Genomic DNA, 17,002 nt, shown 5'->3' on the forward strand with positions numbered 1-17,002 from the left:
TTGACTAAGTTTTTTATCTACTGTCTGTATGATTTTGTAAATAGTTTTGATTCTCTATTTGAGTTTGACAATAAGCTGAAAAAGCTTTACACAGAAAACGTTTAATCTTAAATCCCCAGAAAAACTCAAGTTATAATCAAGTTGAGCCATGACTCATTTTTAGTCAAATATTGCCCAAATCTGTTCATTTTATACGCATGAAAATGGCATGTCACGTGTTAACATCCTAAAGGGATCACTTAGGCACTCCACAAAAATTAAAAATCATTCTGAGTTTGCAGAAAATTGAGGAAATCTCCAGAGTTATTTGGGGGGAAGCCTAACAGCTAGTCAGACTCGCCCTCCACTGGACTCAGCACATCTTAATTGCTTGAAACAGGGGTGTTCAAAGTGTGGCCTGCAAGCTATTTGCAGCCCTTGAAATGATTTTGTGAGGCCAATCATYTTTTTTTTTTTTTTTTTTTTTTAACCACAAGTAAGGGAACATTTACTGCCAATAACTTAAAAAATCTGAGCTGCTCCTTTGCTGGGCAGACTGTGGGAAGGAAGGAAGCTGAAGGAAAATCCACACATGCTCGGACGTGTAAACTCCTCAGGACAAGGTCCAGATCAACCGAGACACTTATAGGAGACCTTGTTTTACGACAAAAGCGCTGATCATACCAGTCTCCAGTTTTTTGGGAATAATTTTTTTAAACTAAAACAAGTCAGAAGAGTATTTAAACATTATGTGTAAGTGTTGCGTTTCAAAGTCCTAATCAAATTCTCGTAAAACCTGGATTGCAGTCTGAATAAAAAGAGATGGTTCTCTCATAGAGCAATTGCAACATTTATTGAAGTGTTGGCTTTCTTGTATTGATTTTTCAACACATTACAAAAATACATATATGTTCAAAACAGCAGATGTGTACTGTTCTGAAAACACTTTTTTTCACAATGATGCACGTCCCCCCTCCCCCCCAAAACAAAAACAAAACAAAAAAAGGAACAAGGAAACTTTTTTTTTTTTTTTGTACAAAGAGTGTAGGTGAACGTGTTGAAAAGTGAAATATGAAAATGTATCCAAAAAATTACAGTTGTAAGTGCCATCACAAGACCTTCAACCAAACATAAGGAGAAGACCATGAAAGTCCACGAAGGTCCTTGAAAATTGATTTGGAGAAGAATTCCTGCACGAAACCGCCGCGCTCGCCTGAAGGCTTTTCCTTCAGCTTTATTTTCCTCCGGTTTTTTTTTCTCAATCATTTTGTTTTACATCCACTAAGGATAGCTCAAGAAAAAAAAAAAAAAAGTCCAAAAAAAAAAAATTTATATATATTCATATATATATAAAAAAATATAAAATCAAATAGCTGGAGTCAAAAGTGACATCACTGTTGTTCGAAAAATAAGGAAAAAGAAAATATCTGCCGCGACTGAGCAATTTACATAATTTCCATACAGTGAACAAGCAATCATACAGAAACACATTAATGTAGGTAAAAACCCCTCCACCAGGAAAATTGTACAAAAACCGCCAAATTATTGGAGAGAACGTCGGCGAAATGAAGAAAAAATGAAAACACTTTATCATCATTGTCAACACTAAGAGTATTTTCTTAAATGGCAAACTTCAACACTGTAAACATATTGTTAGACTGAATGTCTGTGTGTGATCTGGGGTCTCTGTGAGCTCTCCGCTGTTCCATCGTCCGAGTGCGTTTGCGCGGCCTCGTCTTGGCCTGGCTCTGAACGGGGAAAAGGAAATAATACATGACGTGTTTAAGAAGAAATAAAAATTAAAAAAGCACCTTGATTCCTTTTCTCTCTCTTTTCCTTTATTTTTTTGCATTCATGCAAAACAATATGTAAGAAAGCTTCTCTTCCACCAGTCTCGCTGTTGTCAATTCACCAAAAATATAACCTAACTATGTAGCTTATGCAGAGCTCTCATTGTGACAGCGACGTTTTTTTTCTTTCTCAGATTTGCCAGGAAAAAAAACAACCAATAAACAAAACAAAAAAACAAGTGAGATTGCATTTAAAGCACAGCATATCTTTTTGTTCTATCAAAGCAAAGTGGTGCAGATAAAACCTGACAATAGGCCAGAATGGTAGGTCAAACTTTCAAGTGATTATGATTTCGATGGCTGAGGATTGCGGCACTAGAATGAGAGATGTAGCCTCTTTCTCCTTTCATGTGGCTCCGCTGTCTCTCCCTCCCTCTCACGCTCACTCTGTCTCACTCGGATGGTCTGTTATAAGATGTGGCCAGTAGATGTGCATTTGGGTACCAAAAAAAATAAAAATACATGATTCATATGCTTCCAATTTCATTTGAATGACTACTCTCCCCAGTCAAGGTCTTGCTCTCCCTCTATTTCTTTCTCACACGTCTTCATTTCTCAGCTCCAATCTTTCATTTTTGCCACAAGAATAGCCCCTACTCAAGGTCGCTCGGCCATCCCCTAGTGCAGCTGTGCTCCAAATTATTATAACTCATATGGCTTTTTCATTTTTTTTTGTTTTTGTTCAAACAGACTCATTTTAGGATGAACGATGCAGAAAATAAAAAAATAAAAAAAAGTAATCCCCGAAAGACACGTATGGGCACACTGTCTCAAAAATCTGCTACAGGGAGTTAAAGCCCCCCTCGTCTTGCCGCATGAGGCGAATGAGCGGCCTTCCCGTTTAAAAAGCAACTCTTAATGCATGAGTCTGAGCTGGCGGACTGTGAAAAGATGCCATCTGAGAGAGGGAGAAGCTCAAAGCGGAGAAACGTGAAGGGACGCGAATTTCATTTAATTTGAGAACCAGGGTTTTTTTTGGGGGGGGGGGGAGTGAGGCGAGTGGGGGGCGGTCGTCGTGGGATACAGGAAGTCAGCTCTGGTCGCTGAGACGTTCCACATCAGACACAGGAGGGAGTGGTTTTTGACAGGCAAGCAAATTTTGCTCAACAAATGACCATTTGACAGTGAACTGGAGGTGGGCTTAATGAAGAAAAGAAAAGGATGGTAGTTACATGTCATATGTAAGCAGCTGTTTTTTTTTTTTGATTGTGTAGATTTAGGCCATCTTTCATTTACAGTCAGGGCTACTTTAACATATATATATAAAAAAATTAATATTTACAAACCATAAAAAGGACTGTTCCCATTCTCACATTAATCACAAGTAGTCTTAACTTATTCAACATATTAAATATGGTGGTTTAATCCTACATTAGGAATGTACTGAGCATCAGTTTAAGGGTATCTGTTAAGTGCAACCTTTATTTACGTCCTTTTTTGCAGCAAGGACACCGATACAGTAACTGCATTTTGAAATTGTTCCAATGTTTTTTTTTTTTTTGCTTTTTCTTTTGCCATTTCTTAAAAAGGACAACGCTCCCTGAATAAATTAACACCAACTTACCAGATCTCTAAGAAAATGTCGGATTTTTAAAATCCAGAAAGGATGTTTTATTGTCAGGCAGACATTCAGTGCTTTAGGCCTGTATGAGGGAATGGATTGTAATCCGCTGCTGCAGGTAATATAGAAAACAAATCTTTTCTTTTTTTCCCTTTTCTTTTTTTTTTTTACTTTTAAAAGCTAACTGCTTCACACAAATTTACTCTCACAGGATAACAAGCTTCCTTAAAGGAAAAAAAAGTAAAACATTGTATTTGTGGTGACGTCTTCTCAGTTATAGCATTTTAGAAAAAAAAAAGTTTCTTTTTAGAACATTTCAAAACTAACTCCATATGAAATCCCACAAAGATTTACCTGCACATGCCAAATATCATTACAAAAATCCAATAAATACAGAAATTATTGCACAGTAGAAAGGCTCCATAGATTCCTAACTGATAAAATCCTCAGACTGTTTGCCATGAAACACCCAGTTGAGCATTTCAGACAAGTTATTAAAGTTTCCATTTGGTAATATTCTCAGGTGGCAGTTTCTGTGACAAGAAAAAAAAAGATAAACATCAATCAATCTTAATTTGTTTTTTTTTTTTCTTTTCTTTTTTTCAAGAGTGTGATAATCCAGCCAAGCCCCGTCACTGAAGAAGTGGTGTTGGGATTTGTGTGCGTGTATGTGTGCAATTGCGTGTGTGTGCATGTGTGCGCGTGTGTGAAGAGAGAGCGAAGATGTGTGTGTACCGTATACCATATGCTTTATAACTTATCGCTGGTGGCTTAACCTCTGTCCGCTTGCTCCAGTTTGACCTCACTGGCCATCAAATGTTCACCGTGCCATTTCTTCATGTGTTTCTCCAGTGTGCTGTAGACACTGAAGGGCATGTGGCAAATGTCGCATCGATACACCTCCTTCCCAAACTGACCGTGGGTCTTCATGTGACGCGTCAGCTTGGAGCTCTGGGCGCAGGCGTAGCTGCACAGGTCGCACTTGTACGGCCGCTCCCCCGTGTGGCTGCGGCGGTGGACTGTCAGGTTGCTGCAGTTCTTGAACACCTTGCCGCAGTACTCGCAGGTGTCGTTTCGCTTCTCCTTCGAACTGGGAGGTCGGCCGGGCCCCGGTCCCCGCAGCAGGTGAGGGGTGCTGCTTCCGCTGCGCCCCGAAGCGCTGCCGCCTTCGATCAGCTCCCCAGGCGGAGTGGAGAAACGCAGGCTTCCCGTTTCCGAGGAGGAGTGGTCGGAGGAGGTGGCGAATGGCGACTGGCGGGAGTCAGTGAACCCCAAGAAAGGTTCTCTGATGAAGTGGCGGGAAGCAGCGTAGCCAGCCAGAAGCTGGGAGTAGACATTTTCTGGGGATATGAGGGGTATGGTCGGAGGAATATCCAAATGTTCTTTCTCTATCTTGATCCTCTTGTTGTTGGAGGGGCTCGGGCTGGTGATGGGGGTGGGCCTACGCTGAAAAAGCCCAGGAAAGGACTCCACTTCACTTACACTGATCCTGCCATTCATCATGGGCCTAATATCCTCTTGCTCCTCTCGCTCTCTGTTTGGTTCCCTGTCATTTTCTCTCTCTGCTTCATTCCTCTCCCCACTGTCTCCATTAGGTTGTCTCTCCAAGCTTCTCTTGTTAGGGTTAAGTCTGAGGTGATTGTCCAGGTGGTTGTATGGGTGCATCATGCCCACCCCGCCATTGTCATTTACTCTGTCCCCACTCATGGGTTTCTCCTCAGGGGACCGTCTGGGACCATTTTCTCTGTTGTGACTGAATTCCTGGGAGTCCTCACTCAGGTTGGAATCTGGTCGACTCCCATTCCTTAGCTCTTCCTCCTCCTCTTCTTCCTCCTCCTCCTCTTCTTCCTCATCTTCCTCTTCTTCCTCATTCTCCATTTCCATAACCCTCACATCGCCCTCTCGATTTTTTCCCTCACCTTCTCCGTCCTCTCCCCGACTCCCCTGTTCTGGAGAGCCTGTCATGTTCCCAGACTTGTTGTGCATATGTGTTTTCATGTGCCTTTTAAGTTTGCTGGCCTGGGAGCAGGCATGATCACACAGATGACACTTGTAGGGCCTCTCTCCTGTGTGACTGCGTCTGTGGACAATTAGGTTGCTCTGAAACTTGAAGATCTTGCCGCAGAACTCGCAGGATTTTGATTTTCCAGGGGCATTATTCTGACCCTGTGTGTCTGGAGGGCTGGAGGAGCCATGCCCCACCTGGGATACGGGTGGCTGTGGGGCATAGGTGAGAAATGTTGGGGGCTTGGCACCAGGCTGGAAAAGCGTCGGACTCAGCAGGCGGTGCATGGGTGGCACGCGGTTTGGTGACAGAGGGGGCGTGGGCCCACCGTTATTGGTTGTGTTGCCCGCTAGTTCTCTCAGTCGACGGGAGAAGTCCATGGACGGCGGCTCCATGGGGGTCATTCTCATCACCCTCTCAAAGGCACTGGGGTGCTGTGACAGCAGCCCCATTTCCTCTGGGCCCAGTCGCTCTAGAGGTGGCCTAGGGGGAGGCGGAGGGCTGACAAAGGGCGGCGTCGCAGGAAGGCGGGTCTCCATGTACCCTGGAGGGTGGGGGTGTTCCCTGAGCAAGGGCGCAGCCATGCGGAGGAGGTGAAATGGGTTGTTGGTGTCGCCAAGGAAAGTAGGGAGAGGGGAGCGAGGCAAGGCATCAGCTCCCGGGGGAGGAGGCAGAGCCATGCGGGGAGTGAGGGAGCAGTTGGCCAGATGGTTGTCGAGATAGATGCGAATGCCATGAGTGTGCTGGGCATGCTGAAGCAGGAACCAGGCGCTGTTGAAGGTCTGCTTGCAGGTAGTACAGATGTAGCTGGATGGTTCGTCTTTATCTGAAGGTCAAGAGAAAGAGGGGAAAAAAGAAAATATTGTAAAAACACACCTCTCTCAAATAATGTACAAAAAGTATTTTTATTCAACAACCACACTGATCATATAGGTGAAGATTCTTTGTCAATGAAAACATGACATTTCCAGTTGTGCAAGAAATAGGAAACTGGACACAGTTTTGTTTTCTAAAAATGTTTCATGTCTTAGTTTATAAACTTTCGATCCGCTGTCAGGAGTGAGGAAGCCTTTTGGAAAAGAACAGCCATGACTTCAAGAAACACAAAAAGAAGTTGCATTCTTCTTCAGTGCTTAAGATAAGCCAACCTTTGTCTTTTGAATTATTTTGGGTGTGAACATCTGAGGCATTTGGGAAAATTTATTGCACTGAGACTGAAGTGTAAGATGAGCTTTCTGTTTGTGCGTTGTGTTATGAGACTTCATAAGACAGGGTGTGTTTCTACAGGCTAATATAGGTGGCAGGTATTGCCCTTAGGCTGTGACACATTATGCAAATTCTAATGTCAGCAGGGCTTTAATATACAGATCCATCTCGTCAACTCTGTCATTTCCATATGGAAACCGGGGAGCGAACAATGGGTAAAAAGCTGAAGATATTAGGGGTGGGGGTGGCGGACGGAACCGGAGGGGAAGGCAAAGAGAGAAACCAGAGAAGCACACACCAGAGAAGAGATGGAGCTGATGAGTAAATAAAAGTGCCGCTGGTTTTATAACTGTGTGTCCACATTAAATGGATCCCTGCGTCACTGGTGTAGTTACGGGGGACTGTAAAGAGATCTGTTGTGGCTCCACACTCTGAGAACTGAGCGTCACTCGTTGACAAATTACCCCTTTAAATGCAGTGACTTAATAATGCCAAATGCATCTATCAGTCACTGTGGCATGGCCCTGTCAGCCTGCTTTTGACTCACAGGAAAAAAAAAAGGAAAAGAAAAAAGAACCCCGGTAGAGGTTCATCTAATTGAACGCAGGCTTCCACTGAAGAGGCATTTCCACAGTCTTGTGTTTGCTTGCAAGGCATCTGAATCTACTTTATGATCAGTGGCTACCGCAAGTGGAGTCAAGTTGGTACAGTCGTCCCAGAGCTCCAAGCCCCGGAGGGGCCAACACAAAGCCGGGGAAGTTAGGCTTGGCCAGAGTTTTATATGATCAACAAAAGAGTCCTTAAGATGGCTGACTGCCTCAAAGCCACCCTTTATAATGGAATGTAAAACACACATGCAGACACTGATACACGCTCAGGAATATGCTCTCTCCGCTCCACAGTCTACATCCTTTCTCGCACAAATTCACACGCTCTCACTTTGCACCGAGGAGAGCAGATGAGCGAAAGCTGATGTTGGATCAGTGTCTGGTACAGGAAGCTGATTTGGCACTGTGATTGGTTTGGCTTGCCTCTGGGGAGAAAGGGTCAGAAAAAGTTAATGAGGGGCTCATTTACTGATTCTGTCGGTTTTCCTCCGCTATTAGCAGTGCTCTGGTGCAGCCGTCACTTTCACTATTTGTGTGGGTTGGGACGCGACCCGACTCTCACTGCTAATATGGGGTAGCGCATTGGCGCACGTGCGTGCGAGCAGAGCCCCCCGTTTGTGCGTGCACGGGTGGGGGCATGTGCGTCTGCGTTCGCACATGCACGACTGCGTGCGTGTGTGGGGCGAGTGGCGGGCTGCCTGCCCGTGTTTAGTTTGGCTAAGCTTCACACGGCCGCTTGGCAGCGGAGAGCTGGACAGCTTAACAGCTTGGATGGGGAGAAGAGAGCCAGGGAGGGGAAGAGAAAAAGAGTGAAGGGGTAAAGAAGAGGGGTGGGGGGGGGGATTTAAGGGACCTGACGGGCTTGGGCGCACACACCGCACCACACACATGGAGGCTATTTACATGCCCCCACCGGGACAGAGCTGTATTATCTCTGGACCTAATTGATCAATAACTATAAAGGATTGAGCTACTTCATGTCTGCTTTTTCTATTCTTTTTTCACTATATATGCTAGGATTATGAATCCAAGTAAATCAAAACCCGCCATGCTCATAACCTACTAGCCCCACCACCGCTACAGCAACAAATTTGCATCTTGTCATATCTTACACTGGTGCACCATATGCTGCTAAAGGAAGCGTTACAGCTAATAGAGTGGCAGTCAATAGTGGCTGCTTAATGACGGCCAAAGACAAATTTCATCAACTTCCCCAACAAGCAAGCGAGCAACAGGGGGTGGAGGGGATGAACAGAGAGCAGGAAAAATGGCAAACCAGACTATAATAAAGCAAAGTTTTATAAGTTACCCAATGAAATCGAAGTAACAATTTACATACATTGGATTTTAATTACAGGTTAAATTATTTAGCAGCTAAAAGAAATTTAAATGAAATCTGTTCATTTAAACTATTTTTAATGAAATTACTTGGATTGGTAATCTGTATTTACTTAGATCCCTTTGTTGATCTGGTTTGTCTTCATTAGCAACATCAATGGACTGAGGGTTAGGAAGCTCTGCTAGCAAACAAATTTGACTTTAGCATTAAATCTTGTCAGTAAGATTTGTAAAGCGGGTCATTGTTAACATATTTTAACAAAAATAACAGAACAAATGTAAAGTTTTGAGTTCAATGTAAAAAGTCAACCTCTCGTTGGGTTTCCAACAACTCTGCTTGCCAGAGTCTTGGGCCGGTTCTGTTCTGTAAAGATCTGTAGCTTTGTGTAGTTTATTAGCTAAAAGACATTATTGGTTTCCAGTCAATCTCTAAAAAATCGTTCCCAATTAAATTAGCAATTTTCTAACAAGTCATTGGGATCATGTACCTTATGTGGTTTGTGACTTACAGACGAGGAAAAAAAAGCACTCTACTGAGGTGGTAATAAACTTTCTGAATGCATTCTGATAAGGTGGCGTGTTCATCTTTTCTTTGCTGTCCTTAGTTAATTTCATTGACAAAGATTGTCAATGAAATTAACAATCTTTGTCATTAACAAAGTTGCTCAGCTTCAGTTTGACTTTAACATTAGCACTGTCCCTAAAACTAGCTAAAGCTGGATAAAAAAAAACTGAAATTCTTGCTTCAAAAACTGTTTTACAGCAGTCTCTTGACTCAAAATACTTTATATCAACTGTCATTAAGTTGATATAATTATTTATTATAGCACACACAAACATTTTAGCCTTACTGCCCCCTCATCTCAAACTAGAACTGTTCATAGAACAAACGGCGTCAGTCATTTAATCAAAGTTTAGTATTTATTACAAACATTTAAAAAAGCTGACATATTTACAAACTTATGTACGTGTTTTTTATATATACAGCTCTGGAATAAATTAAGACACCACTGCACTGAACCCCATAGAAGGCCTCATGGTTATTCCACCAAATATTGATATAGAGCTGTGATATATTTCAGCCCAATAATTGGTATCCCAAAAAACAAATTTTTTATAGTGTAAATTGATAGGATGAAAGCTAAACGTTGAGAGAGGGTTGACATTCAGTGCTCTGGCCAATACAAGCCCTCATTAAAGGATCATGGCGGGTCATGTCACGCTTCAGTCTGTGGTAATCACAGTCGCCTGTCCGACATGCAGGCCCTGACCTTTCCCCCCTCTGACCGCCGAGGTCAAGTGCCAGTTAGAACGATTACATCCTCCTCCTTCTCAACGCAGCCACCGACGCTGGACCTAATCGCTCAATTTACTCTGCCACACACTCCTGTGTGTGTGCGTGTGTATGGGTGTGTGTGTGTTTTTTTTCCTTTCTTTGTGAATGAGGCTGAGATGAGAGATTAAATGAAATGGAGTCGCAGCAGGATTCAGTAATACGCCACAGTGTTTCCGCTGCTGTTTTTTTTTTTTCTGTCGTTTTGCCAGCAATTTGTAAAACGCTTTGCTGTAATGGAATTCACCTAAAAGAGAGGGGAGACTATCTGTTATTTCTCTGCCCAGGTGTTCACGCTGGCAGGCTTTCCCATGAAAACAAGGGGGGGGAAGGAAGTGCACAATACAGACCCGGGACCAGCTCAGGAGGGCAGCTCTTTGTCCTGCGCGGGGAAACAAGGGCTAAGGGCCAGGAGGCCTGGAGGAAGTTATTAAAACATTGGCACATGCATGGAAGCTGAGGTGGGCCAGTAATAATGCTCTCCCTCTCTCCTGCGTTGTTTTTTTTTTTTTTTTTACTAAACCACCAGGCCAATTAACCCAGTCTACAGGGACTGAGATCTGAGCTTTACATCAGATTTTATTCTTTCCAGATTGCCTTTTATAGCCATTATTTTGCCTTAAAAAGTACAAACAAAATGCCAGTGTACAAAGAGAAGCCACGGTATTGACTGTTTGCATATGGCTAGTGTAGCAAAGGTGGCGTGAGTCTGGCAGTGCTGACGTATGAACCAGTCTGTACACTGCGGCCGTGTGGGTTTGACTCGAGCCAAGGAATTCACATATGCCATCCTGGAATGCCGACGTGCGATTTCTGATTGTTTCATTAAAGCCTGAGGTCCCTCCGTTTCCACTTAGTGGCCTTTATCAGGTGATGTAATCCTGTGGGACCTGCAGGGTCAGCGTTCTGCAAGAAAAGAGCGGGTCAAAGTAGACCCACGACGACTGTACCTCAGCAAATTCACATCACTTTTTCTCATTTTGTCTTGAGTAAATCAATAGAAAATAGAACGTTAATGGCTTTCAAATGTTTTTCCGAATTTTAAAAAAAAAAAGGCGTGGCATGCAGTCGTATCCTCCTCCTTTTACTCTGATACTTTCACCAATGGCCTAGAGGAGTACCTGTGTGTAATTTAATCTCAAAAAGTATAAATCCAGTTGTTCTGTTGGAGAACATTAGAGAACAGACAGCATCATAAATACTTAGGAACACAGCAGGGGCATAGATGTTAACAACTTTTTTTTTTAAACCTGACAGTAGACGTCTGCTAATTTAGCTGCACTTTTTGTCCGAGAGCATCAATAAATATGGGTAAATTCAAAAATACGGTTAAAGGCAGTTACTTTTTGCAGTTCAGTTGAATAAATCTCCCTTTTTTTCCAAGTAAGTGGCATCCTGAAAAAGTCAATTTCAGTGGAGAATGTTTCTCAAGAACAATATTTGTGTTTGTGGCACTCTGAATGCTGTGCCATGCACTCATCGTTCTGCAAAACTATTTATTGCTTAAAAAGAAATCGGTAATAAATAGGTTTTTTATTGTCATGCTCTTAATGGCTATCACAATGGTACCACAAAATGTTGTGATAAAATTCTAAAAAAAGTTTTTATCTCCCACCTCTACTGTGAAGTTTAATCCTTTAACTGTCACCCCAGAAACACTTGCATGCAAGTCAGTGGGTCTTTATGACAGTTAAGTGGTTAAGTTATAAAACAAGTTAACAGACTTGTTTTTGTTAGTCCTACATGTAAAATATTAAACCAGTAGCCTAAACACATCATGTAACATGGTAGTGGCAGCATCATGTTCTGGGGAAGACTTTTTTCAGCAGAACTGATATGAAAGTGGCTGGAGTTAAAGTCAGGGGAATCCTTCAGGGTGGCAGCAGAGATTTCAGCAGGACAATATTCCGAAACAGAAAGATGAAATGGTCCAGTCAAAGCCTAGACCTAAATCCAGTTGGTAATCTGTGGTGAGAATTGAATGAGAATTGATGTCAAAAGATGTTCTCCATCTATCCAGCCTGACTGAGTTTGAATTTTCTCTTTTTTTTTTCCTGTTTCTAAATCTGCTGGAGCTCAACAAGCACCATAATTTTATTTTATTTTTTATTGTTGTATGAAAAACAAAAACGAAAACCACACATCCTTTTCCTTTCAACTAGCAATTATGTGCTACGTCTCATAAAAAAAAGAACGCCCAATAAAATACAGTAAAGTTTGAAGGTAGTGACATGACAAAAAAAAAAAAAAAAAGTGAAAAGTTCACGGTGTGTGAAATTCTACCACAGATCCTACAGGACAGCCGAGCGGCATCCGGACTCCAGAGCTCACGGGGGGCGAGTTATCTGACATCTGGCGGCGGAACAGACTGTGCGGAACAACGTCGCATTAATGTAAGACACGGGACAGAGCGGTGCAGGTGCTGGCTGTTAGGGAGGAAGATGAGGAGAATGTGCTACAGGAGGTGTCAGGGACGCGAGTGAGCGCCGCGACATTCCGCCGGTTCAGGTGCTGCTCCGCCGCTCCGGCATTCCATCAAGGGCGACAGCGCGCCGGGGCGATGCATTTGCATACAGAACAAAGCCGCCCGCAGGCTAGGCCACTGGGACGTAAACCTGCCCTCCTGCAGTCCCCCCCTCCCCCTCTCCCTTCTCTGTTTTCAGTGCACGCAACACACAGACTTACACACGCACACATTCGCTCTCTTTGTTCACACACTCTCACAATCCCTGGGAGTACGTGCATGTGCACCTGTCAGGGCTTTAGCTGACACCTCCGCTGCTGGCGAAGCAGCTCCTCATTAGCATGGCTGTGATCTAGGGGGTCCCCAGGGGTCCCAGCCTCCTCGCCTCACCCCTTGCCCCCCCAGCCCCTCCTCTCACACCTCCCACCCCCTGCAACCCCCCGGTTGCACCTCTGCTCTGTTCCCCGTCAGAGCATCCCCACTCCTCTTTTTCCTTCCCTCAGCTTTTGACGGCTTGTTTGTCATGAAGGAGACTAATCAGGGGCCACAGAGATCATCTGCCAGTGTGCGTGTGTGTATGTGTTCTTTGTCGAAGAGGATGGCAAGGACAGTAATGTCGCAGCGGAAAAAGTAGAGAGAAACACGTGTAGCAAAAGAAAGGCAGAGGAAAGGGAAAGGAGAGAGAGAGAGAGAGAGCATGGAGGGTGGCAGTAGCAGGCAGGGGGTAAGGCTCTCACACAGTGTGACTGGCTCCATGCTAACTCGTAGCAGCTTTGGCCTGTTAACCATATACATCTGTGTGTGTGTGCGTGTGTGTGTGTGCCTGCAGCCAATATAACCAGCTGAAATGCCTTGATAGGCCCAAGAGAAGATTTAAAGCAACAGCGCAACTTAAAAAGACCCACAGATCCACCCCACGCCCCCAAAAAGCCATGGACAAAATGTTTTTTTTTTCCTTTATCTGCAACTTTTTCCCGCCTGGCCCATCTCACACTGAGCACCTGTCCCAAGGTATCTGGGTGCTCCGCCCCGACCCCCATTCCTCCTGGGATGTGGGTCAAACGAACAATAAAAAGGGGATTGGGTGTCTCCACCGAGCAGCTTGATCGCAGGCGCACACGCGCAGAAAACGCGGGGGGAGACGGGGCGAGCAGGTCCAGCTGAACAACAATGCGCAAGAGGGAGGAGAAGGAGGATGAGGAGCGGGAGGTTCTCGCGGAGCGTGTTGCTTCCATTAGGCAAGGAGGGCACAAGGGACGCAGCGTGCAAAATGGACTGGCAAGACCTCTCTGTCAGTGAAGAGCTACGACTCCTGGCGAGGGAGCAACGGAGACAGAAACCCAGAGAATGAAAAGAAAAAAGGGAGCTCGGCAAAGTGCATTAGCTAAGCTCTCTGTGGCATTTCTCTAAGCCTGACTCATTGCCATCAACTTCAATAAAATAAAAAAATAAAAAATAACTGCATCTGTGTGTGCGTGTGTGTGTGTGTGTTGGGGATGGGTGGGGACGCGAGGGGACCCCCGCGCACGCTTCTGGGGTTTGCTGTCTGTCATGCGAGCCTGACAAATGGACGACACTCAGCCGTGCTTGCGGTTGAAAAGAAGATGTAAGAGAGAGGAGTGAGATGGAGAGGGGGATTAAAGCTGTTTGGGCCACGCGGTGGGAAAGACGAGTCATAAGAAGAGGAGAGGTTCAAAGTACGAAAAATAAAAAAACAAACATTCCTGAAGAAGCTGCTAAAATGGAAATAACAGTAGAGAAGTGTCTTGGTTGTCTCGGCGGGGTGAGATTACAGTCAGTCAGTGGCGGGGCTACAAACTTTTACATGAGGGGGACAAAAGACGGAGGGGGGAAAGGTCATAGCAGGGTGGCAATGCTGAACCTCTGTGAAGTATGTGGAAAATCTCCAGAAACAACAAAATATCCACAAAAATGGGAAAAAACTGCTGTACTAAGAAAACAAAGGCAAGTTTTGGTTATAAATGTCCTTTGTCATTTATTTGTTCATAATTATGTTATTTAAAAAGTTTTATTTTAAAAAGACATAACATTTATGGGTTGAGAGAGGAGGCATGTCTTTACTGCAGGGTGGGCAACTGACCCGCCATCCCCCCCTGTAGATTCGCCCCTGCAATCAGTTCATCTCTGATCTATTGTACAATGAAAAGTCAGCAGGGAAAGCAAGAAACAAGAAAAAAGAAGCAGCGGTGTCATTCTTAAAGTCATTTAAATGTGAGGTATGGTGACTAAAACAGAATCTACAATTGTCCACTAAAAGAAAAAAACAATATAGATATACTTTCACAGATGGGAATAAACTGCAAATATTTCTAAAAGAAAAACAGGAAATAAAAAACAGAAAAAACTTTAAAAGAAAGTATGGCATACAGCGACAGAAAACTCAAACTGATTTGACAATAAAATGGAGACTTGGTGTGCAGGTACGCCACAGTGTTTGCTTAAGGTTTTACATCGAAATGAGCCCGAGGAACGCCGGCGCAGAAAATGAAATCGACTCGTGCAAAAATTTGCTACGTGGAGTCTCTAAATGTCACGAAAATGTCATTTCATACATAGTAGCCATCACGCGTATTTGCCTAAGCGCAGCACACTACGAATAATTAAATTACTTACACATAATATCTATAAATTGTGATAACTATTTAGGCGTTGGATCACAACGTGTGGTGCTCATTTCCTGTTGCAAACGCTCCCAAAAGCGAGCCTTTTTCTCACACGTTGCATTTCAGACAGTGGCTCTTTTGTGGTGCGAGCTTGTGGTGTTTGTGTATATGTGTTTGCATGCTATATGCCTATTCATTCACAGAGAGTGCCATGCAGTAATGGATCCCAGCTGGGCTCTGCCCACTAAAGCTGAGTAGCCGGTCCTGCTTAACTGGGAGCCCACAGGAAGAAACAAGCGAGGCCTTGAATGGTGCACGAGCCCTCCCAGCTTACAGCACCCCATTAAAACTTTATTCTCTCTCCCCTCACAAACACTGTAAAGTCCAGTAGAGTCAGCGCCGGATAACAGTCGTCATCTAATCCCTGTTGTTTAACATGTTTCTTCACTGCACTGTAAAAAGAGGAACTTTATTGAATATTAATCCTAAATTATTCGCATTTGAATCAAGTATGTCAGATTGAAGTCTGAAATAGTGATTAAATAAAACAGTACATGTTGGTAGCAAATCCTGGCAAAATATTCTGATTAAAGTTCATTTTATGGTTTTGTTTGGCTAATTTCATTCATCATACTTGATGAGAAAACAGTAAGGGTGAGCATATATACATCAGGAACTGATTAAGGCTTTTCAAACAGTGTTTTGTTCTTTTTTTTAACATTAAATGGTAAAGTAGCTATAACTACCACTATAACTATACTACTACTTTACCATTTGCACTAATGCTAATTTAGATTGCTAATTCAAAGCTTTTTTACTCTGAAGCAGTCATTCCCAAATTAACGACACATCTCATTTATGGTCGTCACAAAAACGATTTACATGCCACCTTGTTGGAATAAAAATTATCTTGCTACTATTTTTGTAATGCTTTATGCCTTTAACAAAAAAAAATTATACTGTAACACAGGAGAACAAACTAATCTGAAAATTATTAAACTATGTTGTGTATGTACATTTTTATAATTGGTCATATTTTCATGTATCAATTTAACCTTTTAGCCATTAACCTTCCACAATTTCTGCTCTGAAGTATGTTCATTAAAAAAACAGAGCGGGCTGCATCAGTCCTCCAGGCCAGCAGGGGGTCCCAAGAGCACTTAACTGCTTACAAAAAAATATTTAGATTACAAACTTTCTATTATGTATGTATTATGTTCTGTAAAATTCCCATTTAGGATGCTTTATTTGCAGTTTAAAGAATTCACAATTATTGAATTATTATTATTATTATTATTATTATTATTACTACGTAATTTATACTCATGGTTTAATATTGCTCATCTGTTGCTCCTGCCTTTGCTGAAATCACATTTTATACACAAAGTAGCAGCAAATTCATCAGTAAATAAATAACATTTTCCTGACTCCACACTCAAACACTGCACTTCAGACTCAACTGCCAGACTAAATGAACAAATGAGAGAAGCAATGTTGTTTCCCCCTCCCCCGCTTATTTACTGCTATTAATTTAATGAATACTAAAAACTGGAAATGAGACCGAATACCAAAATCCTGTTAACAATCCTGGGATGGCTCTGGATTCCTATTTATCCAGATGAAATGCATGCAGACTTTTACATCACTTTTATTGCCTTTTTCCCCCCTAAGAGTTTGTTTCAGCAGTGTATTAACATTGATGTCATGAGAAAAAAAAAGGTCTTTTCTCACTCTCGCTTGTCAGATCGCCTGTAGAGTATTACATTACACAATAATTTGCAAGTCATGTAATTACTGTTAACTGAACTCTGGTTGTAAACAAGGAGAAAAATTGTCTTTTTACCTAAGAATAATATTACATTTTTACATTAAGGCCTCTGCTTTCCAAGTAAACGTGTAGTAGAGTTGTTAAAGTTTCTAAAACAAGGCCTGACTATTCAAATGACATTTTCATGTCTAAGTTCAAAATGATCCAAAGCAGATGTCTGCTTCCATCTGAGCAAATGTAAGAAAAATGAAAACAAATTATAAATA

At 42.8% G+C, this 17,002-nt stretch overlaps 1 protein-coding gene across 2 annotated transcripts in view; it reads right to left on the reverse strand.

Moving 5' to 3' along the window:
* Nucleotides 1–805: 805 nt before the first annotated feature.
* bcl11bb (BCL11 transcription factor B b) overlaps nucleotides 806–17,002 on the reverse strand; it is a 38,553-nt gene continuing 22,356 nt past the window's right edge. The window contains exons 3-4 of one of the 2 annotated variants that reach the window (XM_008398251.2): nucleotides 4,308–6,221; nucleotides 806–1,727 (exon numbers count right to left, since the gene is read on the reverse strand). In XM_008398251.2, the coding sequence (XP_008396473.1) occupies nucleotides 1,633–1,727; nucleotides 4,308–6,221 (2,009 nt within the window). In that variant the 3' untranslated portion in view covers nucleotides 806–1,632. Of the gene's footprint in view, nucleotides 1,728–2,809; nucleotides 6,222–17,002 lie in introns of those variants that run through there. The other variant, XM_008398250.2, reaches the window with a different exon arrangement.

Source organism: Poecilia reticulata, linkage group LG21 (assembly GCF_000633615.1).
Source record: "Poecilia reticulata strain Guanapo linkage group LG21, Guppy_female_1.0+MT, whole genome shotgun sequence".
NCBI lineage: Eukaryota > Metazoa > Chordata > Actinopteri > Cyprinodontiformes > Poeciliidae > Poecilia > Poecilia reticulata.